This window comes from Epinephelus moara, chromosome 5 (assembly GCF_006386435.1).
Source record: "Epinephelus moara isolate mb chromosome 5, YSFRI_EMoa_1.0, whole genome shotgun sequence".
In the NCBI taxonomy this organism is placed as follows: domain Eukaryota; kingdom Metazoa; phylum Chordata; class Actinopteri; order Perciformes; family Serranidae; genus Epinephelus; species Epinephelus moara.
The window spans coordinates 18,753,678-18,779,708 of record NC_065510.1 but is presented as its reverse complement, the minus strand read 5'-3'; the positions used below and the strand labels follow the sequence as shown (position 1 = coordinate 18,779,708).

Below are 26,031 nucleotides of genomic sequence, written 5' to 3'. Positions count from 1 at the left end.
GCGCACCGTTGCTGTGGCACCGCCCAGAACGATTGTGATTGGTTGAAAGAAATACAAGCAGCCGGGGCGTTTTTTTCTCCAATCTTAAAGTGAGAGTCGGCCCAGCCAGACCTTTGTTTTCTTGAGAAAGGTCTGGTGAGCGAGACTAGCTCTGTATAAACACCAAAACAACCACAAAAATACATTCACACAGTTTATGTATGTTATGTAGATTTATGGTTTTATTGCAACAACTGTAACATGACATTAATTGATTAAATCTCTCCTCTTGTTTTGAGACAGAAAATAATAGAAAAATCACACGAGGGCATTGTTACATTTTGCTTGTTATGTCTTCATGAGAAACTTCTCAAAGGTGCCACTTCAAATTTTGTAATTTAAATTTGTACTTTTTTAAGATGCCCTGTATATTCACTGAAAAAATACAAAAGATTTAACACTAAAAAAAAAAAGAACATTTAAGACATTACATTTACACCACAGTTAAATCAATCAGGCAGTGTAAGAGTAACATTTCCACATACAATGACAACATAATGAGTTTATTTTTACTGTAGTATCAGATAAAACAGAATATGCAGTTCCCTTTCTCAGCTTATATGAAGCTGAATTTGGCCAACAGCTGAGGAGATCTACTCAAATGGCCACACTATTTTCTACCACCACTGGATCCATGTATGTGTATGGGACATCAAGGCTCTTGTTTCTGGCGTTGATGACTGCACTCAACACTTCAAGCTCTCCTTGAAAATTCTTTATCAGCTTGCAGGGAATCTCCTCACTGAAATGGTCCTCAGGGTACTGGCCGAGAGCGACCTGATGAGATTAATGATACGTTAAAAGGAAGAATCCACTGACATTTAAATGTTTATCAAACAAACTACGGGCAATATAATGTACAGTTGTAGGTAGTGAACAGATTTTTTCCCATTGGCTCATAACATATTAACATACTTTACACAACCTGAACAGAAATTTAATAAATGTGATTTTTCATAAAGTCTTGGGCACTTACAAAGTCAGAGGACTGCTTGCTGAGTAGCCACATGGTGGACATGCCCTGAACTGTTGTGTTGACATCAGGGAACGTTTGCAGCATCGTGGCCTCGCTTGTCGTCCCCTTTGTGGTTGGTGGAGGAAGTTGCAGGGAGATGGGAGTGTTGGGCATCCAGCCACCATAGTCATACTGCAATAAATTAATGATTGACAGATAACTGCTCAACATTTTTTGAAGCCACACCATGTCAGTCCGGTGACAGCCAGAAGACAGCAACTAGGGCAGTGATGATAAGCACCCCAAACTGCAGCTTCCTTAAGGGACATCTTAAAACAAGCTACTGAAAACCCTACTGAGTCATACATCCAGGGTTGCCTGAGAGGGGGCGAGAATAGGCACTCCAACAGGATGGACACACACAGGCAATGACCCAAGCTAATGACATAACAACTATGATTGCACTTTGCAAATGTGACAAAGTCTGCAAAAGCCTCAGGGGCCTGCCTGGGAAGCACAGTTCAAGTCCTCCATGGCAGGAGGGGTTGGGCCTGGGTCAACCCACAGTGTCCTGAATGTCCAGCCCTATCCAAGCCAAGCACCCAGAACATCACTGGTGTAAGTAGCCTACTGCTAATAGGGAACTTGAGTGACTCCACTTCAATGAGGATGTAGATCAAATCCTTGAGACTACATCTAGGGATGCAGACCAGAAGCTTTGGGCAACATATACATCACCCTCAGCATTGCTGCTAAAAGGTTTAGCACAAGGGAGCAAGAGCCGACCAGAGGTTTGGGAGGGACGGTAGGTGAAGATCGGTCAGCTAGCAGGAGCTTAGACTTCCCTGAAGACAGTAAAAGCAGGCAAGGGAGGTTGACAAGGCCGGGTTTGCAGAACTCCATAACATCATGAGGAAAATGGTCACCACCCATCGTCAAGCTGAGTGGCATAAAGGGTTTCTGCCCAAGGATTTTCTTCTAACTGGCCAACTTGCTTGTACTTTGCTGCCAGATCTAGCTCAGCACTTCACCCCACTGGAGTGCTAAATGTTGTCTACAAGCCCCAGGTTCTTGCAGCGACTGTGGAGAAGGGGGAGGGATGCTCAGCAGTGGAGATTTACATAGGGTGTTTCCAAAAGAGGAGAGCTCAAATACTGTCAAGCAGTTCAGGACAATCTTACTTCTCATATGTCAACACGTCCGTGCAGAAGGGAGGGGGTCCTAAAGGTGCTAGGATGCATCAAGCATGCAGGAGTGGTCATCCAGCTGAGCAAGGAAGCAGGAGAAGGCAGAGGAGACCTGGCGGTTCTGTGACCGCACCTTGCCAATAGCACAAGCTAGTGGAAACCCAACTTGGCAGACACCATGTTCCAGACAATATCGGGGACCTCATTGTGGACTATTACAAATGCGTTGAGTCATCTCTGGATCATCAACATAGGCATGGTGCTGGCTGGAAAAGGGCATTATCACCATGCATGATTTCAGTGATATTGTGTATTGGCCATGAAAATGCTAGTTAAGTCAGGTGTCCTGCAGCCCCCATTTGGGCATCCATGGATAACCTGACAGTGACAACAGTGTCTGTACCAGGCTGCAGATGGATCCTCCTAGGCCTTGAGTAATTCATCTGCTGGACCAAGATACATTTCAAGCTAGCCAAGTCCAGATCCCTGGTATGAGGAAGAGGAATGGAAAAGACAAGTTACACTTCTCTCCAGGAGGTGTCCAGATCCCATCTGTCTCACAGAAGCCAGTTAGGCCTGGAAAAAAAAACACTGTAGCAATCCAGGCAACCAGCAGTGAGTTGGGAACAAGTCAGGGTTCCCAGAAAAATCTAAAGCCTGGATTTTAAAGCATGGCATCCTGCCAGGGCTCATCTGGCCGCTGTTATGAGGCTCCACTTACCACTGCTAAGGGCTTCAAAGGAAAGTGAACCACTTCCTACACAGGTGAGTGGGCCTACCACAAGCCTCAACACGATCATCTTGTATACAGGGAAGAACAAGCTACAGCTCCTCTTAAGTGGCCAACAAAAGAATCCCAATCATTATTACTGTACAGTGATCACATTTAGGCCAGACATGGTCCTGGTGTTAGAAATAAAGCAAGTGGAGTTGACATTACCCACGAAAGATCGGATAGAGGAGGCCTTCAAGAGGAAGAGGGCCAAGAACGAGGAGGGTCAGCTAGCACCAAAGTCTGGGATGTAGGACCCATGTGAGCCATTCATAGTTGGGTGCAGAGGCTTCAATGTACTGTACTGACATAAAATTTGGATTTGAACTAAAATTTTAACACAAATGCATGGTCCCCAGAGGATGAAGCCTAATGACTTTGGTGATCCCCTGAGTTTTCTTTAAGCTCCACGATGAAGTTAACATTGAGGTTTTCAGACACACTGTCAACATCTTTGTCCTGGATTGCCATTCAATTTGGATTAGAGATTCATGTTGATCTGAGGATGAAGTTTGATAACTCTGGTAATACTACATTATAGTATATACTATTATATTTCACCCAGTACCATCATCAATTCAGAAATTTTATTTGTCCAGTACTTTGGTTTTTGACCAAATAACTGCAGAACTAATGACATTCCCAACAGCTTCAGCTGTACTTTATGTTTTGTGCTATCTACCAAATGTTGGCTTGCGAACATAGTAAACTGCCATTGTGATCTTTGTGACCATTATAATTGCTAAAAGTCAGCATTGTTATTGACATGTGTGATAGCACTAGTTTAATTGAACTCAAAGCATCGCTCTGCCAAAATGTCACCTCACAGACCTGTCATCATGGCTTTAGACTCTTGTGTTAAAGGCAAGTCATCCTCAATGCCAGGATTCATCCATACCTCCCCAGTTCAGAAAAAACTCCCATACCTCATCCACATTTTCCAGAAAAATGGCAACATTATAACAGATCATCCTGGTGAATTAAAAAGCTTCACCTGTCCAGTGTTCACAGCTGAGTGCTGTCCCGAACAAATGAAGATCACCATGGTGACAAACTTGACCATCTCAGCCACGGTGGTAAAGCTCTGTGGAATTCCTGAGAATTAGAAGAAATAAACGACATTACTTAAAGATGCCTAGATTACAAAAATCAAAGTATAACCCATGTTTGCAGTGTGATCATATAACGGTACATAAATGTGCATATTTCTGATCACTAAGATTGAGCTTTTCTTTAAAGCCCACCTGTGCATGCCTGGGAAAGGAATCCATGTTCGAAAATGTCAGAAATCCATTTCTGCAGTTCAGAGTCTTTCTGGACCTCTGCATCATTCTTGTAGTAGAAGCCAAGCACTCCCTGCACAAACCTATGAGTAATTAGGATAAGTTCTGTGAAACACATTTCTAGTTCCTAGGAAGCAGGGGGAAACAGTTGGAGCCTGGTTTGCTTCAAATTTTTCTTCAAGTTTCAAATATATGCTTAACAACACCCCTCACTAATCTTATTATTTAACACGTTGCATCTCTTCTATTTAATCAATACACAAACAGAAATGCAAAAATGAGAAGTTGCGGTTTTATGGGGATTTACATACTGCAACTATTTCTTGGTAAACAGCAGCAATGATGAAAGGATGAGGATATGACTGAGTTACACATGAGAACAAAAGCTAGCTCGTACAAAGGGCAGGCTTTTTGCTCTCATTTTCCAGTATCAGGACCCCTGTACTACCTGTGGATGATATCCCAAAGCTTGAGTCCATCATCCCTGTAGTAGAAGTTCGGCACATCCTCCACCCCACGCTCAGCGATGTCCTCTGGCATGCAGAGGGAGGTGTAGGTCACTGAGGACAGTGATCTCTGCAGGAGTGTCACCATACCCTCTCCACCAGAGGCTGCAAACTAGAGAACAGTCAGATATTTAAGGAATGTAGTGGGAGACAAATACTGAAAAGGAGAATAAAACAAAACATTGTTTAAGTAATGGTCTACTGAGTGTGTTGGTCTTTTCATACCTGTGTAAAAACTCCAGTCTTGGAAATCAGAACAAGTCGAGCTAAGTAGTTGATCTGCAGAGTGTACCGGGTGTGAGGTACAAGGAGCTGAGGGAAAGAAGGAACTCTGTTACTAACACTATTACATGTTGTCAAATTTTGATGCTTTTATTCCACACTTTACCATGTACACACTAAAACATGATTTATCAACTTTGGAAGATACAAAATCAGCAAGTCAAATAACCTACAACTAAAGGAACTTCAGTATTCTCCCCTCAGTTACCTTGTGCAGTGGATGCACCATGGGCATGTTGCGCAGCAGTGACACTGCAAACACTTCAGCCAGCAGATGAGTGCGCAGCAGGTGGACATTGAGTTGATGCTCGTTGAAATCTGCACTTCTCACAAAAATCTTGGCCATCAACCAGTCGTACTCAGAATCAGTAGGAAGGAAGATGGGGTTGTCTTCTGCTGGAGTCTGCTTCAGCTGCAGGAGAAGGAAAGAAGTGTGGTTTACTTAATCCATTTGATCCAATACCAGTACTGCCAGTGCTGTTAAATAATGTTTAACCATTTTTATACAGTGACCGTTGAATGCACATACTTCAGTGCTTGTGTGTCTAAATTCTAAAGTATATGACAAAGGAAAAGTGGGGGCAACGAAATAGCAATAGCAATGAAAAGTCTTTAAATGTTACCTTTTCTCTGATCCACATTCTTCATGTTTGTTTACACTCTACAAGTATAATTTTACTAAAGGAGTGTCCATCTACTCTGTTCATATGACATCTATTGTATTGCATGTCCGTCTGTCCTGGAAAGGGATCGCCTCCCTTCACCCTGAGCCAAATCAAGAGTATAAGCACAGTGGGTGTATTATATTGTATAGTTTGCAAAGCCCTTTCCAGCAAATTTGTCGTTTTGCCCATTCTAAAAAACACTGGCTTGGCCTGATATGGCTATGGGAGGAATGGGAGCAATTACCTGCCTTTCCCGGCAGAGAGCATTCAGAGCTGCCATCTAGATACTAGCCATGGTGGTTGCTTTCTCTTAAAGAGCTCAGTTTATTGCATAGACAACATTTTCAGCAAGGTGGATGCTCCCTTCCTGTCACAAGGGAACCTACATCTTTTAGTAATAGTCAATACTCAGAAATACTCAGATCAATACTCTCACTTTAAGCTTCACTATTAGCTATACTTCAGGGTTATATTCACCTGAATAGCAATTGGCATCAGCTTGTTGTCGGGTGTTTTGTGGAGCAGGACGAGGGGAGCCATCAAGTACTGCTTCTTCCCATTGATGGTGTTTGTTTTCAGTCCATCCAAACGCTTGTAGTCACACAGGAATATGTTGCCTTTCTGTTTGAACATTTTTTAAGATAAGAAAGGATTTAACTCATATACATATATATATATATATATATATATATATATATATACACACACACACACACACACACACACACACATATATTACATTTACTAAGTAAACACGTAAGTGCATCATGCATTTCCAAATGTACATTTCATGGGGCAAAACATGATCTTAAAATCAATAAACTTTGAGACAATCACCTTCATTTCATCTGCCAAGCTACACTGACCACGGAGAAAGACCATGTCGTCAGTGACAGGAAAGTTATCGGGCAGAGCTGAACACCGTCGGATCAAGATGGGGTTGACACCGTTAAGATACTGGTAGCCAAAAAAAGCATCCTCCTTCCAGTGTTCTTGGACATAGTCTGGAAAAGAACAGAGTTGAAATTCATTGGGTTTCAAACTTTGAGTTAGAAAATCTCACTCTCCCACTGTTAAGCTTAACCGTTTATTGCATCCTAAACTGGAAAATGGGAAACAATGTGTTACTCATGAGCAATGCCTAAAATTAGGAAACGTCTGCATGATTAGACACATGCACGTTTCCTTCTGTCACATTTCTTTTCCATTTAACAAGTGACATAAAGAAGCCAATAGACTAATAGACAAATAGAGTTCAAAGCACTTTTATGCATACAATATTAAGTATTTTATTAAATTACCATGATAGTACCTGATATGTCAGTCCGTTTGCAGCAGAAAACACGATTGATGCCATCAATATCAGTCCACTTCTTCTTGCAATTAGATAGGCCCTTAAGTTGCAGCTCAGTAAGCCTGGAAAATAAAAAACATAGAGTTTGTCATGATGAGTTAAATCATTTTTATAGGCAGGTACTTTGTATTATGGATAAATAGATATGATAGAATTTGAGGACTTAACCCACTGAATCCAGTTTAGCAAATATTGCTTAAGTAAGCAGAAAACATAAAACACTTAAATGCACAAAAATGAAAATGTATTTAGATTCATAACATGTGGTATTAGAAAACAAATAAGGTTATGGATATAACCCAGGTTTTCAGATCAGCATCAGTGAGTATCCGACTATGGAAATGCCTCATGTGTGATCGTGTCAAAAGCTCAGATAACATCATGCCAGCCCTAACTGGCTTGCACTAGTGATGCCTATGTCAGGAGGGGAGGGTGTTCCAGTACCCATGTATAGTATGCCAGAAAACCATTTAGCATGTCCCAAAACATAGTATGTTGAATGCAATGTGGCAAAAATTCTAGGATGTTCTACTACATCTGGTCAGATTTTGCAGTATGCAAGCCAGCATGCTTTTTTGGCTATTCTGACCCACAGTCCTCTGCACAGTGGAAGATTCGTCACATAGGCTGAGCCACAGGTAGATGACAGCTTGACAGCTCGTTGACAGCAAGCCCAACCCTTTACTGCTTCCATAACAAGGAGGGTTGTCTGATGAGACACTCACTTATGCTAACCAGAGAACCTGAGTCACATCCATGACCTTAAGTTCTCTTTCCTGGCATTTGTTTCACGTGTCACCTGGGAAAAATACTGACTCCCAGATCGCCAAACATGCCTGTTAAGAAGACAGCTGTCCCCTGCGGAACTTCACAAGGGAGGAGCCACGCTCTGGAAAGAGCCTGCACTGATAAAGAATGCGCCGGAGTTGGTGCCATGACATTCAGTCTATAAAATCTAGCAAACTGTGGGGCAAAGCCCAGTATACAGTCACACACACCTCATGAATAGTAATTTCCCTAAAGAATGCCCACAAGGTTGCTAAACCAGCACTTTCCTTGCCAATCCCGGACTACAAGGATAATAGGCAGACCTCCTTCTCTCACTCTAGCCAGAGTTGGAGAAATAAGAGTCACTCATGTGCCAGCCCATCCACTTTCAGTGGGGCTCTCTTGTTGTGTAGAGGGGAGAACAGAGGACACTGAGCATTCTCCTCTGTCACATCAAAGTCCATGGCTGCCTTACAGAAACCTTAGCAAATCTGGTTCACTATTCCCATGGGGTGAAGCCTCCAGTGTACATACACTGGGCTGCCTCTGAACAACAGATCTGTGTCATAATTCAGAATACCTGTTACAGTGACTGCAGGTGCATATTGCTCCAAACTATCAGTCTGTGCCCCTGAGTGTAACTGGAGGGACCTAATTCACCCATGCCTGATGTAAGCCATGACGGTGGAATAGTCTGTGCTTACTAAAACACGATGACCCCTCAGCCAAGGGGGGAAATATACACAGACAGTATCTCCAGACAATTTAAGTTGGTAGAACACATGTGAGGGTCCCGTCTCCCATTCCCATCTCCCATTCACTAATGGCCATCAGGTTGGCGAGCTCAAGCCAACACGCCTCCTGGCGGATCCGAACTTTCCCCTTTTCCCTACATCACTGGGGTTTTTAGTCAAAGTTAACGGTTAGCTAGTGGGTAACTTATAGGTCCAGCTCCAACCACATCGTCAAATTTGCTGACTACACAAAAGTGGTAGGTCTCATCACAACAATGATGAAACACCATACAGAGAGGAGGTGCAACTGGCCATGTGGTTTAGCAACAACCTCTCCTTAAATGTGGCAAAAACTAAGGAGATTGTATTTGGTTTAGAAAAAGCGTGCATGCCCCACTGACTATTAATGGGGCTGCTGTCGAAAGAGCAAGCATCACTAAGTTACTGAGGGTGCACGCTGATGATCTGAACTGGTCCGTCAACACCACAGCCCTCACCAAGAAAGCCCAGCAATGCTTCCTTTGGAGTCTTAGAAAAGTGGACTCTTCTACATCCATCATGAAGACGTTCTACAGAGGAACCATCGAGAGCATCCTAACACACTGCATCACTGTCTGGCACAGGAACTGTACAGCCACTGACCAAAAGTCCCCGCAGAGAATAGCGAGAGTGGCTGAAAAGATCATAGGTGTCTCTCTCATTTCTATAGCTGACATCTTCACACACCAGTGTGTCAGAAAGGCCACCAACATAATGATTGATCCCACGCATCCTTCCCACCACCTCTTTGCACTCCTTCCATTTGGAAGAAGGTTCTATAGCATCCGTTTAAGATCTGCCAGACTGTGCATAAAAATGCATCAGCAATTTGTTACATGGTTTTATGTTTTTAAATGTCTTTTATATTTTTAAATCAAACCCTTATTGGTGGAGATTGGTATTTTGCTCCCATGTATGCCGAGTGTGTATCATGGAAGTGACAAATAAACGTGATTCTGACAAGCAAAAACAGGTTTTTGACTGACAACTGACGCTATGTTGGCCTATCATATAGGATAAGGATCCCATCTCCTGCTGACATAGGTGTCACTAGGGCTGGCGTGATGTTATTTGTGCTCCTAACAAGGTCACACAAGAGGCTTTCCCATAGTGAGACACGAAAACAAATGCTTCTGTCTGGAAAAAATTGAGGACCTCACCCTGTGGACGCAGTGAAGAGGAACTCTGTGGTCTTGGTGAAGGAGAAGCGGACCTCACAAGGCAGAGAAAGAGGGCTCTCTGCCTTTATGCAGTGGGGTATTCCCACTTCATACACATGCCAGCTGCGGAAAAAAAAAGAACAGTAGAGTGGTAAGGAAATTTGGACAGTCTATATCCCAGGGCATCTGCAGTTTGAATCAAGCATAATATACTTGAAATGTACTTATTTATTTAGTATTGCAAATTTGCAACATACAGTATAACTGATTTCAATAAACCCTGGCTGATGTAACACTATTATATGGTGGTTAATTTAACAGTGTACATCATGAATATATTCAGCCAAAGGTGTAGGAGGTTTGGATGCATTTTAGTTTTGAGTTGCATAAAGGTAAAATGTGTATAGGTTTTAAGCTCTCACCGGTAGTCTTTCTCACGTTGACTCAGCTCTTGCTGTCGACTGTACCTGCCAAGATGATGGCTGTCATCACAGACTCTCAGAGCTTTAAGAAGAAAGCAAAACAAGTTTAAATTCTTCACATATACAATATGTTAACATAAATTTACTCCAGCCTCCTTAGGTCTAACTTGCAGAACTTTCTTTCTTTCTTTTATGTCTTTTTTTGGTCAGTAGGATGACAAACAAACAAATTTCCACAAACCTGTTCCCTCTCTGAAGCGGTGCACCTCACTGTCAGTGATCCAGCGGTAGATGGGAAAGTTGTAGGTGTGTCCCTCGGGGGATTGCACTTCCACCTTGGCAGGGAACCAGTTGTCTTCAGGGAACAATGGGAGACGTTGTTTGTCAAGCTCTATCAGAATCAGCTTTCCAATGGAGACGGGGCAGCACACGGTAAAACTAGACACCTGGAGTGATGACAGAGATGGTTTTCAAACATTTATACTTTTTTTTGGGCTTTGTAGCGTAAGAGCGAGCTTTGACTGCATAGAGTGATTGAAGTAATAAATCAATAGATATACACTGGCATAAGGTGATTAAGTTTGAAATGCCTGTTGAAGTAATATACTCGTTTACACATTGTTTCATGTATTCATGTCTTGTACTCACGCATGCACATTTGGTCATATACTGCATGAAAGCATGTGGAAACTAAAGTAGGGAGTTCCTAAAGCTTTCAGTGTTTTTGAGTTCAGTGTTAATGTGTACCCAGTGTTTTTTTAAGGAAAAATAAATCGTGAGACTTGGCTCAAACACATTGGTGGAAAAAGCCGGGGGCCTCCCAGCCCAGGCTGATGTGGCCTTGGACTTGGACACCAGTGTGACTCATACCCAGGTGATGTGAAAAGAATACACCAATAAGAGGTGTGTTCGGGCTTAAGTGGGCAGGATTAAAGGAAAAAGGTAGAGATTCAGCAGAATCTTCACCAGCATAAAAGGGAGCGCACAGAGAGTAAAACTTCAGTCTTGTTCCGGAACTTGACTCATGAGTTGTTTGTGTTGTTGCTTGTGAACACATTAAAACTCGGTTGCACCTGATTCTACGTGTCTCCAGTGATTTTCTCAGTACCAGCCATCTGATTCTAAGATACTTATTTGAGTAGAAGGCGAGTCCAACCAAAAGAGTTGAAGGCAAGGTCGGGAGCCACCAGGCCCAGCTTCAGGCACCGATTTCTGCTTCATCAGCTTTTATTCAAATTGACATACATTAAGTTCATTCAGTAATGTAGAAACATGAAAAAATTACAAGAACAATGCAAGTACAACTTCAGCAAACAGGAGATAAAAGGTAAAGTGTATCGATCTCTAACCATGAACAGAGCTGTATACAATTCCTGAATATAAAAACGTTGGACAAAATAAAAACACTACATGAAATGTTATACTGTAATGTTATGGGCACTGCTGAGGTGCCCTTGAGCAAGGCACCGAACCCCCCAACCGCTCCTCACTCTGACATCTCTCCACTTTGTGCATGTATAGGTCCTGTTTGTGCATGTGTGTGTCTTTTGGACCTGTGTGTTAATGACAGTGAGTGAAAAAAATCGAATTTCCCCTCAGGGGGATTAATAAAGTAAAAAAAATAAAATAAAATAAAGTAAAATAAAAATTATTTAATGTGCCTACAACTTCATACAGGCAAAGCTGAGGATGAGTGTCATGCATTCAAACAAAGAGAGAATATTTAGACTTACCATCCCTTGCATGAAGGATGAAGCTCCTTTGATGCCCATGAGCCACTTGCGTTCGCTCTCCCCATCTGTGCCCACCAGCTTGATAAATACATTGTTAAAGGTGGTGGCACCAGCTAGATTGCTAGTTGATACTTTCACTTTATAATTGACCATTTTCACCCTGAAAAGCTTGAAAATCCTGGTGGGGACAGAAGAATAATTACCATTCTCAGCACTGATTAGGTTAACTATCATTAGATGAATCAGAGTGGAAAAAAACTTTTAAATTCAGGTTTCACAATGAAAATGGCACTGGCAAATGGTATTATAATAACTAATATTAAAATTAAAGAATTTTAAAAAATTAAAATGATCTAATAAATCATCTCTCTTACCTGTTGATAAGACCAAGTTGTTTCGATGAAGTGTTGTTGAGATAAAAGTTATCCTCACTGAGACCTCTTTTTATGCAAACAGTTTGGGGGAGTGCCCAGTCAGCAGAAACCGCCCTGTTGGTGGAATCCAGGACATGTATAAACATTTACTGCACTTGGGGAAACAGGAAGTTGATGGTTGAATAGCTCATTTGATCAAAAAAACACAGCTTTTTTCACCATAAAATGTGATATCATCACAAACAAGCAAGTGCAGTAAAAGGAGTGCAGATGCAAAGCATGGAATCTACAGGACTAAGATGACAGCAGAAAACGCAAATGTGTAGCAAATATAAAACTAAATTTAAAACTAGTTAACAGTAAGTTGCAAATGAGGTGCAGTCCAATATATTCAATGCGTGCAAAGACACAAACAGGTTACCAATATAGATGATGAATATAGTATGGTTACCTGTACACATGTTTGCACAGTGTCAAATCTGAGGAAGTTGGTTTAAGAGTTCAAAAGTGTGTGATTAGTACAAAATATTTTGATTACGCACTTGATATTATCTAAACGTCATAATATTGCACAATATTTCCAGTGAATCTGTGTGTGTGTGTGTGTGTGTGTGTGTGTGTGTGTGTGTGTGTGAGAGAGAGACAGAGACAGAGACAGAGACAGAGAAACAGAGAGAGAATGAAGGCTGGAGCCACTTCAGGTCATCATGTCTCTGCTGTCCATCTCGGCCTGAAGTGGATGAGTTATAGCGTCTAATGGCCACAGGAAGAAAGGACTTCATGTGGCGCTCAGTGGTGGTGTCAGTCTGTTACTGAAGGAGAGGATGAGAGTCACTGTCCACAATGCTCCGCAGCTTGCATAGCATGTTGATTCTGTTTGCGTTGGCTGACCTCACGCAGCTGCCCCAGCACAGCAAAGCAAAGAGAATCACACTGGCTATCACAGACGGGTAAAACATCCTCAGCACGGTGTTGCAGACACTGAATGACCGGAGCCTCTGCAGGAAGTAGAGTCGGCTCTGGCCCTGCTTGTTTACAGCCTCTGTGTCCATTGCCCAGTCCAGTTTGTTGTCCAGATGTACTCCTAGGTACTTGTAGTCCTGAACAGTGTCCACATCCACACCAAAGTCCAACACAAACTCCTCTGTCCGGCCAGTGTAAAGTGTAAAGTGGTTCAGCTCACACTACTCAACAAAGGGGTCCACAGTGGCCCTGTACTGGGCCCCCTTCCCATCGCTGATACAGCCAACAGTTGAAGAGTTATTGTAGAACTTGGAGAGCAGGTGGCAGGACTTGAAGTTGTAGCTGAAATCTGATATGTAAAGGGTTTCTAAATGCAACAAATGCTAACAAACAATGACAGCCCTGACATGCTGACGTTAGCAGGTATGGTTACTACGATAACAAACCTAAATTTGCGGTGTTATGGTATTGTTATGGCAGTGTGTGTTCTGTGCCGCTGTCCCTTTTCCTTTCATTGTAGATCTGCCCAGGTGTGCTGCATCGCTTAATGAGGTGCATTGCACCTGGCATGGAGGAGGTGCTTACCAGCTCCTGGGCCAGCAGGCTGGGATTTTTGTTGTCTTTTTTGCTTGTCTTTTTTTGTGTGAATGAAATCCATGGATTTGAGTGTTTGAAATGTGTTTAATGTGGTTATTTTGGGTCAGTGGTGGAGTTTTGTTCACCCCATAGAGCCGTCCAAGGGTGGGGCATAATGAACCGCGGACAGACATTGTTTCAGGTTTGTGAATCCGCAGCCATGAAGCTAGTTGATGAGGTTAATGGCCTAATATAGATTGCTGGCTAGCTAAAGTAAGCTGTAGTTATCAGGTGGATCCTTGATTTGCAGTCAGAGCAGGCCAGATCGTTATGGCAAGGATTTAAATGTGGCAGATTTGTCAGCTAAACATTAATGTTGTGAGCTCTACTCCAGAAGGAGCTGAGCCAGAAGGTGAAGCTTTGGACTTACTGGTCCATCTATGTCCCAACCCTCACCTATGGTCATAAGCTCTGAGTAGTGAGTGAAAGAATTAGATTGCGGTGGCCGAAATGAGTTTCCTCCGTGGCTGGGCTCAGCCTTAGAGGTAGAGTAAGGAGCTTGGACATCCGGAGGGAGCTCGGATTAGAGCTGAGGCAAGGTAGAGATGGTTCAAGCATCTGATCAGGATGCCTTCTGGGTGCCTCCAATTCGAGGTGTTCCAGACATGTCCCACTGGTTGGAGGCCCTGAGGCAGACCCAGAACACGTTGGAGGGACTACGTATCCCATCTGGCCTGGGAACGCCTTGGGGTCTCTCAGGAGGAGCTGAAAATCGTTGCTGGGGAGAGGGACGTCTAGGGTGCTTCGCTTGGTCTGCTGCCCCCTGCGACCCGGTCCTAGATAAAAATAGATAGATGGATGGACTCTACTCCAGCATAGTATAACAAAAACAGGTTTGAAAAGGAATACTGTTTATGCTTAATTCCTACTCTAACTATGTGATGTATCTTAAAAACAGTAGACCCTCCAAGATTCACGCTGTACCCTGAATGTTTATGTCTGGCTCCCTCCCTGTCGCATGGTTGGAGCTACAATTTAGACTCCCAAGGACTGTGGGTAGTAAGCATAGAAGAAAATGTAACATCGCATAGCTTTTATTTTCATTTTCTCTTCAATATTGTCTTTTCTGTATTCCTGCCTTTCTGCGTGATAGTGTTTATGGCAGCTCTGTCTGAAGGGCTGCTGTGGGGAGGCCTGGCCTGGCAGGGGGGTGGCACCCTGCAGTGTGATGTAAATTGTATTATCCGAAAAACCTCCAGACACGGGTTGCCTTTTGGCCTTGTGAGACAGAAATGTATTGGCCTTTGTTAGCTCTTCACCATTAGCCACAACAACATGTATTAAGTCAAACTCTTTTTTTAGAATCGAGGGCAGAGAAGGTACAGATACTGCTCAGCTCTACTGCTGAGTTTTCCCTCCATGCTGCATGAAATACTCCACCCATAATTGTCTGTGATGTCTTACACACTTAAGTAAAGATTATTTTCTTCAACTTGGACCTCAGTGAAGTTTTCTTTAACACAAAGATTTCTTCCACAGACAGCGACCACACTCTGGGATGCCAGATCAGTGTTTTTGGCGGTACTCTCAGCTCATTAGAAATAGGCTACTACAGGTGTCTTTGCCAGTTTTGCTGGGCTAGCCAAGGTTAGTGTTCTTTCTTTGTTGGTTTTAAAATGATGTCTTAAGAAGGTTTCCTTTCAGGATATTGTCACTGGGATTGTCTTTGCATCGGAATAGCCAGTGCCGGCCATTTTATTTTTCCTTTAGCGCTACAACTTTTTAGTTGTTGTTCATTCATTGCTTTCCCTTGTTAAAGTATGTACCTCCTTAGGTGTGATTTAAGAACGGATGCTCCCCAGTACGTGTAAAAAATATATAGATAGAAAAAATAAACATCTAAAATTATTTCTTAAAAGCACAAGTATCAATATCAGGTAGCCACTCCACCAGTTTAGATTGTGTGGAAGGTATCTTGCTCCACCATGATAAGGTCTGATTGCAGGCGACCACAATGAATGCCCCACGTCTTGGTGTTGCACACCTAAGGGAGGGGCTGTCTGACCATCAATGTATGAATTGCAGTTTGATGCCACGAGGATTTTAGGTAGTTTGACTAGCTCAGGTGGCAGGGCTGCAACTTGAAGGTAAGCTACTGCCATGTACATGGCCTCCGAGGTGCCTCACATAGAAAGAAAGGCCAAGAAAGTTGACTTTTTGGTAACCAAAGTCAATGCACAAGCCTCTGAGTTTGCTGAGATTCTTCAGGGAACAGTGGAGGACGCTGGAGTTCTATCAGGACCAGCTTTCCAGTGGAGACAGGATAGGATACAGTACAACTATACACCTGGAGTAATAACTGAAATGGTTTGAAAACATCTTTACATTACAAAGCGATGTACAAAAAGTGCATTCCTTCATGGAGATACAACCCCAAAATTGGAAGAATCATTCAAGTACAGTGCTCAGCATAAATGAGTACACCCCCTTTTAATTAGATTAGAATTTTGTAGTCTAAACTTTAGCTTTGCTCCTAAGACTTTCATTGGGGTGTACTCATTTTTGCAACATGGTCTTGAATGAATTTGTTAGGAAAATCACTTTTTTGTGTGTGCAAATTAACAAATCTTGTTTGCAATCAATGGCCCACATTTCTGGGAGTATTTTGTAGTATAGTATCCCATAGAAAATGTTGGCTCTGAAAGGAAACTAAAGGTTTTTCTGACAAATCTGTTGGGGTGTACTCATTTATGCTGAGCACTGTACATCAGCTTCATCAAACATGCATTATATAGCCCTGATTGCTCCTTTTCATACAGTCAGTAGTCAATAATAATAATAAATAGTCAGCTCTGTTGATTTAATGTTGGGCATTTATGAATGATTACCGCACCTGCAAAACCACAGGCAGCTTTATTCAACATTAAATGAGAGATCATTACAGTGAACTAAAAATATTAGAAAACAAAAAACAAGGCCTTCACTTACACAGTTTATCCAGACTTATCAGAATGTTTTATTAAAAACAACTGTAACATGATACCAATGTCAATGGCATAGCAATTACATACAACAGAACATACAGTACGGTAGACAATTCAGTGACAGGTAAACAAGGTTAATGCAAATACTATGTATGAAATCACAAAATGCACAAATTAATGTGGTATCATTTTTGTTTTTCAGCACAAACATAAGCTAAGTGGCATCTTCATGAGGTACGCCTGCAATCAGTTGCAAGTTAACACAACAGCTCTGCTATAAATGTATCTACATTTACCAAGTACAGCCTGAAGCCTCAAAACCGTGCTGATATTAGGTACAACACCATGACCTTGAGTGTGTGCTACAAGTGCCCTATATAAGGTAACGGTAAAAACCAACAACAAATTATGATTTCTTTGTTTATTTAAAAATGTATTTGCCTGCACCAGCAGAAATAGTTCTGCAACTGGACTGGAACTGGACTCTTGCCAAGCAACACATTCAGTTTCTTGCATGATAGATTGCTACTTTGTGTAGGTCTACACATTACCACAGGCCAGCTACTTTGCATCATGTATCTGTAGGTTATGTTATGAGTTATGTTATGAGGCCTCTTTCCCTCCCTCTGTCCTTTCCTGATGACTATTCAGTATTTAATTCACATTATACATGAAAATGTCTTTCTCCTTGCGGTACAAAATTTGTTTCAACGACCCTGATGGTTAACGCAATTATTGGTTTGCAACACCTGTAAAGCAGAGTGATGCATGCATAGTTAAACATCCCAGTGCTGTTATAATCTACATCAGCACTCATGCAAGCCTCTTGTCCAATCAAACTGCTTGGTCAGATATGAGAGTGTATATCAATTCTATGATTGTTACTGATGCCCTAGTGTCATAGTTAAGGATGGCAAAGTAAACTAGTGATGTTTATAACTATTTGTCCTCCATATTTACATACATCAGGGGGACAGAACACTAGAAACACCTCTGAATATAATGCAGTCAGCTACACCAACACTAACCATGACCTAGTCCATGCTAGAACATATAACATACATAGATCACCTCTCTCACTGTTATTACAGACATATTAAAAGAACATTTTATGGCAGAACAGGTGTATTGGATTGCATTAAATTGTACAGGTGTACCTAATAAAGTGGCCACTTAGTGTACAAAATAATTATCTAGATCACATGGCTCAGAACAGACCGGTTGACACACATTAAGATATTTATATTGGTCACAAACAGCTGAATTTATCAGTGCAAAGCCACTACAACACTTTAGAAGTTGTTCCAGAAAAAAAAAAAAATCATTCTTGTTGTGAGACAGAAAATAATAAAAAATAATTTTAAAAGGATATTTCACTCAAACTGGGTTAATTATTTAAATGCATTTTGCACCACAGTTTAAAAAAAGAATGTATAAAAAAAGTCTGAATTTGTTCTTTGCTGTAATATCAGCTCAAAAACCTATTCAACAGTCTTTCCACTTGTCCTTTTTGTTCACGTGAAGCTGAGGTCTGGGGTCAGATCTGAGGGGAGGGGACGGTCAGGAGTCCAGTGGGCTTCAGCTTGTTGATCCCTCCATCCAGGATACAAACCCGTGGGAAATTTACCTTGGCTAGGTGTGCTGCAAACTGGGAAGAAATTAAAAAAGACAAGAAAAACACAATTATTTTTTTTCTCCCTCCAGGAATTGCATTTACACATCAGCTCACACATTGTTACTGGTATTTCATGTACCCACACAGATCTGTGTTTCCCTGTGCCCAACACACTATTTGCTGACAGCCTCTCACCCTCAACCAGAGCTACAGCAAGTACCCTCTGATGACCATTTTAGGAACTAGCTAATAACCGTGAAATAAATAAATAAATGGTAGACTGATTACACTGGAAGATTCGGGTAAGGAAAAAGGTGCAGCAAGTGTTTTTTACTGAGGTGCAGTAAAAGGCATTCTGTGTGACTGGGGCCTGACCCTGTTGCCAGACAAGACTTTTCTCTGTCACATGCTTTCACTGTTGATAAAATAACTCAGAGTGTTCGTGCTGCCTAATATAAGTAAGCTAAAAAAGTACCCATTGAGGTACCAGCTATTGCAGGGAAATTGTGTGAGATAGAACAGATGTTAGTTACAGCTGCTGTGGCCTCTCATCTGACTCGTGTTGTGTCATGCAGGCCCTTGAGTTAAGTTGGCTAGTGACATCAAGTGTGGAATCACTATTGCAATTTCGGGAAATCTGATTACGAAACCTCTATTTTGAATGAAAGATTTCATCATACGCAACAGTTATTACAAAAATCGGCATTGACTAATAAGTGAACTTTAGTTGTGTCATGCAACCACCAAGAGTTTAACAAATACCCTTTTCCACTGAATTACACTTGGTATTACAACACGTTTTGGTGACCCTAACATATGTGGACAGCCGAGACAAATTGCTGTTCATGCCTATACCTATCATGCGTCTCCAAGATTTAGGATGCTTTCACACGTAGAGTTCACTTACTTTGGTCTGAATCAGGAACTTATTTTGTTACAAAGTTGCATAATTGTTGGTCCATGTTCTCACGGCAGCAAGCGGACCACATAAAATGCCTTGCGCAAGAAAGCTGCTTTTAATTGGTCAGAATTTTCATGTGGGAAAAATCCAGGACGTAAACAAAGCGTTGAAGAAGAGTACACTTGCAAGATAAATGTGACACTTTCTAATGTCACAATGGAGGGACAACTACGCAGGTTGATGTTAGCGCTACTCATCGTGGACTATATTGCTGTCATTGTTCATTTTAGTCAAACCATACAGTTTGAAAACGAGGCGCGGCTCCAACTAGAAAACAATGTTTTGATGCATTGGATGTGCTGAATGTGCATATTAAGGCAGTACAGGAGGAGGTGCACATTAATAATCCTCCAGGACTGTAACATGCTCATGTTTAACCCAAACAATGTGTCATGTGACTGCAGTTGGTTCTGAACACATTCTCAGCACAAACGTATCGTACCAAAGTTCGCTTGTAACCAGACCAAGACCACCTCTTCAAGGAGGTCTCGGTCCGGTTGTGTTGGTGTAGCCTGCCGTTGCCAGACCCAATTCGCAAAATGCAAATGGGTCTGGACATGGAGTGTACATTTACTCTATTCCCGAGGGGCGGTATCAATGGCTGTCACTCAGAGTGCCCCTTCACGCAATTGGAAAGATGGAAAACCAATCAGAGTAAACGAAACGTGTGGCATAGGCTAGCACAACGCCACTGTTAACAGACCAGCAAGCTGCAGCGGAGATGAGCTGTGATAATGTCTGGGAAAGAGTGCTGCCATCTTTGCAGATTTCCTCACTGTGGACTCAGAGTTGCATGGCTGTGATTCCCAGCTTGGTCGCAACGAACTAGCGGAGAAACAACAATAGCCGCTGGGTTTTCACTGAGTCCCATCTTTTTCCCGATCAACGGAGTCAGTTGGTAAATTAAACTTTTACAAAACCCTGTAGGAAGGACGGCAAACACATCCTTTTTTTTTTCAATAAAACCTTTCAGTGTAGCCGTTTGTTCTGCTTTTAAAGCAAATGTACATTCCAGTTCGTTAAACACATTTACCATCGCAGTTTCAAAATCAGTAGCCATGTTGGTTGTTTATGAAATGCATTCACTCCGCTCCTTGTCCCTCCTATTCTGATGACGTGCCGGCCCCAAAGTAATAAATGGTTGTGATTTGCCCGGTAAGCTTTAACCGATGCCAACAAACTTAAGTTCAATTGAACCAAACCAAACGGGGCAGGTGTGAAAGCAGCCATAGTTACTGCCTACGTCACTTATGCTAGAAGGTCAAAAAGCCCTGCACACAGTTATTACGTCCACACTCTCGTTAGCTGCTCGCTAGTCACGTTGGTGGTTATGTGGGTACAGCCAGAGATCTCACTGCCAGCAGAATTCAACACGTCGGATGGATGATGGACGGTCATGCAACAATGCGTCCAACTTGATGTCAAATGGACACGTTCTGCACTATTTTTTATACAGACTATGGTTCTGCATTGATGACATAGTCCTTGTTGGGGACACATCAGGACGCATTAACGTTTACATTACAAAAGATATGTGGTCAAAGGTGTCCCAGACAACCTTGGTAAGTTTGGTTCTATCTATCTATCTATCCATCTATCTATCTATCTATCTATCTATCTATCTATCCATCTATCCATCCATCTATCTATCTATCTATCTATCTATCAGTACAAAGCTGTCCTAAATAGAGATATTTAGAGTTCCTACACAAGAACAATTCTCATTGTACTTATTCTAATGGAACACCACCTTCCAAAAAGCTCACGGAAATACTGCAAGTAATATTTAAACAAAATCAAACAAGCTTTACAGATCACCTCTGTGAGAAACTGCAAATCCCTCTATGTTGACATCCACATAAAACATCCGCAATGCGCGAGGTTGCCCCTTAAAGTCCCTGCACACCCTCACAACTGTGTTCAGTTATTTCGGCTGATTAGAGCTCGGCTCAGGTTGAAGGTGGTTGGAGCTATGCTGGGAATTACACAAGGTCACAGGACTCCATGTACTACAAAATGTGATAAAGGTGTATTTTGTTCAGCTCTATGAGGTGCAACAAAGAGAACAGGGGAGTCATGGAAATGTCAGCGAAACACAGTCTGTACACACGCACACAGTCTCCAGAAGAGGTCTAATCAACCAGAATAATAATATGCAGGATTACCATGAGTATGCAGGGATTTTAAATTGCTAAAATCAATTTTTAAAAAAAGTCACTGTAAATGACTGAAACGTATTTAGCTTTTCAAGAGCAGGAAAAACTGAATTGGGTGGGTTTTTTTTTAAAAACATTTGTTCATGTGACCTTTTGCTACATTGTTGCCGTGCCTGAGATCTGCAAATGTGTGTGGCAATCTGTCTGTAACTTCAGTCTTTTCTGCCAAGGCAGAGCCACACTGTCTACTGTTTTGCTCTCAACAGGAAAACAGAAATACAAAAATAAAGAAAACAGAAAAATTAGGAGTGAAAAACCAGCACACATTCGCCCACCCTTCTGTTGTTGCTCACACACTCACAAGGCTTTGGAGTGACGTCAAAAAATTTCTCAGTCCGCTGAAACGTCCACATAAAAACTGAGCATTAAGAATCGGGCTTACTTCTGAATGCCAATAGGGTTTAAATGTTAAAGGTGTACAGTAAAGCCTGAGCACACGGTGAGTGGACTCATTGCTTTGCCCCAGAGCTAATGATAATGCCACTGGTGCAAGACAGAGAGATGTGGATGGCATTTAAGCACAATTGAGTCCTTTTATCGACCTTTAATTCTGTGACCTGCACCACTGAAAGGTCTGATGAATTACTGGGGTTTATCATGAAACTCAGAATTTCAAATGTGCGGCTGGCTACGCAGGGGAGTGAATAGTCATCATATTTGCCTGTGGGAAATGATGACGATGACGGTCCATCATCATACTTAATATAACATGATGATAATAATGGAACATCATTACACTAATGCCTGTCTAACAACACTGATTCCGTACTCATGCTTTAGCTCAGAACACATGATTGTTGCTCAAAATAGTGACCACATGCTGACTGCATGCAGTTCACAAACAGCTTTATCTACAGTCTCTCTGCAGATGAAGTTTTGCATTACTCTGTAAAAGTCTTTTTTTGGACATCTTGCAACCAGGTTAGAGACTAACATATTGTCGCAGCTCCAAAAAAAGAAAGAAAAAAAATGCAGGACTGTCTCCTCAATTAAAGAGAACTACTTATTTTCCTCTCTTGCTCTCCAACATATGGAAGGAGGACATCTTTTCTAAATTGGGATGTTGCCTAAAGCAATATTCCTGCTGAGTTTTAAATTGAAGTTTTGCTAATTTATTCCAAAGAGAGCACAAAAGGAGAATTTATAATGATCAATATAGTTCTCTGTTCTGTTACGCTGAAGCGAGCAAAGTTATTTTTGTGCACTAAAATGTCAAAGACAATGATTTATGTAAAACACAGTTTCAGCCCCGGATAAGGTCCTAGTGTCTCTTAGAAAAAACAAAAGGCAAGGACACAGTAGGTTTTTATTGTACTGTAAATCAGACCTATAAAGTTACACTTACACTGCTATATTTATACCCAACTAAAACTCAGCTAGCAGTTTCTTGAGGTGAGACGTATGGCTACCTCATGAGTTCCAGGTTCTCTCCAGATTGCTATGAATTTCACAAGACAAACACCTGGATATGGGGGTTTAATGTCTTAGCAAAATCTTTGGTTTCAACATGACTATGGACCCTATTTTCATAACGGTGCAAAGAGCAGTGCCAGCAGCGCTCACACAGCCTTTTCGTGACCTTGCAATCACTTTGCACAACTGTGTGGTTTTTTGGTTCCCTGTGCAGAGTGCAGAAATAAGGTTATGATTCAAAGAATGTAAATAAACTATTTTAATGAAATACTTTCATAAAGTCTCCCCAGCTAGCAGATGCCTTTAAATCAGATGCTTTAGATTCTATAAAAAGCTTCTCCTGCAGTTCATTAAATCCCTGTGGCCATCTGAAGGCAGCAGGACAAATGTGTTAAAAAATCTGCAGCCTCTGATTGGAGATGTGCCGCGTCAGAGTGCAGTGACATTACGAACAGACACCTTCTGTGTTTACCGTCATTAAATTACATGCTGATGGCACAAAGCTGCTAACCCCACACACCTCTACACACATCACACGGTGTGTTATACCTCTGTATTCTGCCCATTTTTGTCGGACACATTGGATTACCACGGCTCATTAATCAGGTGTGTCACAGCCTTACTTTCAACTTTATTACAAAAAATAAAAGGTGCAAATAATAATAATAACAATAATAAAATAACAGTAATAATAATAATAATAACAATAATCGACCTGAAATACATTACAAAGCAAATGCTGCGGTGTCACATACTAAGATTTTTTTTTAATCTTTATACAGTCTCATTGAGCTCAAGATCTCTTTTTCAAGAGAGACCTGAGAACAAAGCAACATCCATAACAACAAAAACACACAGACACAAACAGGAACAACACAACAAGGAATTAATAAAAACAATTACATGCATCATGAAAAACATCGGATAGTGAAGCTTTAAAAACTCCAAGAGGAACAAGAGATTCAAGTTTGAGGGTCGATTGTAACTCGTTCCATTTAAAAGGTGCAGAGTACCAGAAACCAGATCTACCAACATTTGTGCGCATGCAGGGGATATCTAAGGTTAGGTAGTTACTGGATCGTGTACTGTAGTTACTGGATTTGAAAGAACGAAGAGATGTGAGGTAGTTTGGTAGCTTTAACAGTAGAGCTTTAAAAATAAATAACATGAGATGGATATTTCTTCTTGTCTTTTCTGCTTTTAAAACTAGTCTGTGATTAATGAGTGATTGTTGAAAATCATCAAAGGCAGACTGTAGATGACTCAGAGCCTGGGCTGGAGTGGAGCCCGAAGCAAATAAAATAGTATCATCAGCAAAAAAATGGACGTTGAAGTATTGATTAGGAATAACCATATTATTTATGTATAACGGAAACAACAATGGACCGAGGATAGACCCCTGTGGCAACCCGTTTCTGATGACTAGTTGGCTTGACTGGGTACCATCAGCGACCACAGTCTGAGTTCTCTCTGGGATGTAAGAGTGGAACCAATCAATTGTGGCTTCATCGAGACCTTTGGACTGTAATTTATGGAGAAGGATTTTATGATCTACAGTATCAAAAGCTTTTGAGAGGTCGATGAAGAGAGCGGCACAAAATTGTTTATTATCCAGGGAGGAAACAATGTTATCGATAACTGAAGCTGCCGCTGTTATGGTGCTGTGACTCAGGCGAAAACCAGACTGTTGTGGCTGTAGTAGGTTGAGAGAGTCAATAAAGGTGCGTAGTTGAAAATTAACTAATGACTCAAGAAGTTTTGCTAAGAGAGGTAATTTAGATATTGGACGGTGGTTGTTAAGATCGCAGACATCTCCACTTTTGTGTAATGCTAATACTGTGGCACTTTTCCATGAAGCTGGAATCCTGCCTGTTAAAAAGGTTTGATTAAAAATATGAGCTAGATGAGAGCAGATGAAGGGGGCACTTAGATTGTCTGCACCAGTGTTTTTGCATGATTTTAACCTAAGGAGAGCTTTGTGTACATCTACACTACAATGATGTAACCATTTGTAAAATACAGATTTACGACTAAAACAGTGTAAATTAATGTGATCATTTAAAGCGACACTTACTTTTTTGGAAATTTTACTCTTTTCTTTGTTTAGATTAAAATGGTATTAATAAGCTGATGGCACACTAAAATGTAAGTGAATTCCACCAGAGATAAAAACTCATAATTATACCATTCTCATATGGTTCTAAGAAAACTCCGACTAATGCATTGATTGGCCGAGCGTCCTGTCTGTCTTCCCCACGTGGAGGACTCCGACTGACGTAAAGGGACGAGATGGTCACAGAGTTTCTGCGAGACAGGTATTTTTAGTTTGCCTCTAATGTAACATATGCTGTAACATTATATATGACAACACAGCATCCAGTTGCTAATGGCTAACGTTAGCCTACTGTATCGTAGCCTCTGATACATTAACGTTATCTTCCTTGTGTGTTTCCACTTACTAGTAATGTTAACGCTACTATCTAACATTTACACTGTAACCTTATTCTAAAACTCATCATTCATCAGTGACTCCGGTTGAGTTTTAAAACTCCGGGGTTGCGTTTCACTGTCTTGGTTGTAACATTACACTCGCCCTCCACTGCCGTCGTTTCACTGTCTTGGTTGTAACATTACACTCGCCCTCCACTGCCGTGTATCTTTTTTTTATTTTTATTTTTTTTTTTACATACTTTATTAATCCCCGAGGGGAAATTCAATTTTTCACTCTGTCAATTACACACAGGTCCGAACACACACATGCATAAACTGGACCTATACAGGGTCCATGTCATTGGTTCGACAGTCCATTGGTTCGACATCCCATTAGTCCGACTATCCGCGGTGCTGAACGGCTCGCGGCGGGCGTATGGTGCGCCGTGACCGGCTTGAGGCGGAGCAGGCTCACGGCTTATGTGTTTGTCACTTTCTTTTTCATTTTAACCCACACCATGATCTTTTCCTGACCCTAACCAAGTGGTTTTTGTGCCTAAACCTAACCAGACCTTAACCACAGGGCATCATGATGATTTC

General features: G+C 41.6%; 2 protein-coding genes and 1 long non-coding RNA gene across 5 annotated transcripts in view; all 3 read right to left on the bottom strand.

Annotated features, from left to right (window-relative positions):
* Positions 1-311: 311 nt before the first annotated feature.
* On the bottom strand, positions 312-12,390 carry LOC126390298 (arachidonate 12-lipoxygenase, 12R-type-like). The gene is made up of 15 exons (XM_050044537.1): positions 12,274-12,390; positions 11,900-12,077; positions 10,408-10,612; positions 10,167-10,248; positions 9,745-9,867; positions 7,002-7,105; positions 6,527-6,693; positions 6,167-6,310; positions 5,233-5,436; positions 4,968-5,054; positions 4,685-4,854; positions 4,198-4,319; positions 3,948-4,048; positions 1,016-1,186; positions 312-816 (listed from the first exon to the last, which is right to left on the bottom strand). The coding sequence occupies exons 2-15, from the start codon at positions 12,050-12,052 to the stop codon at positions 637-639; spliced, it is 2,013 nt and encodes a 670-aa protein (XP_049900494.1). The 5' UTR covers positions 12,053-12,077; positions 12,274-12,390; the 3' UTR covers positions 312-636.
* A 4,315-nt stretch (positions 12,391-16,705) lies between these two features.
* tbck (TBC1 domain containing kinase) overlaps positions 16,706-26,031 on the bottom strand; it is a 73,976-nt gene continuing 64,650 nt past the window's right edge. For all 3 annotated transcript variants that reach the window (XM_050044595.1, XM_050044594.1, XM_050044593.1), the window contains exon 26: positions 16,706-18,444. In XM_050044595.1, coding sequence (XP_049900552.1) covers positions 18,334-18,444 — 111 coding nt within the window. In that variant the 3' untranslated portion in view covers positions 16,706-18,333. The remainder of the gene's footprint in view (positions 18,445-26,031) is intronic.
* LOC126390350 (uncharacterized) overlaps positions 24,315-26,031 on the bottom strand; it is a 3,688-nt gene continuing 1,971 nt past the window's right edge. The window contains exon 3 of the long non-coding RNA XR_007569964.1: positions 24,315-25,500. This is a non-coding gene — a long non-coding RNA (uncharacterized LOC126390350). The remainder of the gene's footprint in view (positions 25,501-26,031) is intronic.

Bases quoted from the DNA above. Each gene is read 5' to 3' on its own strand.
- LOC126390298 (XM_050044537.1), bottom strand. From the start codon at position 12,052: ATGGTCAATTATAAAGTGAAAGTATCAACTAGCAATCTAGCTGGTGCC. The intron at 10,613-11,899 runs GTAAGTCTAAAT...TCATCACTCCAG, and splicing joins CATCCTTCATGCAAGGGATG to GTGTCTAGTTTTACCGTGTG. The intron at 4,320-4,684 runs GTAGTACAGGGG...AATTACTCATAG, and splicing joins CTTTGGGATATCATCCACAG to GTTTGTGCAGGGAGTGCTTG.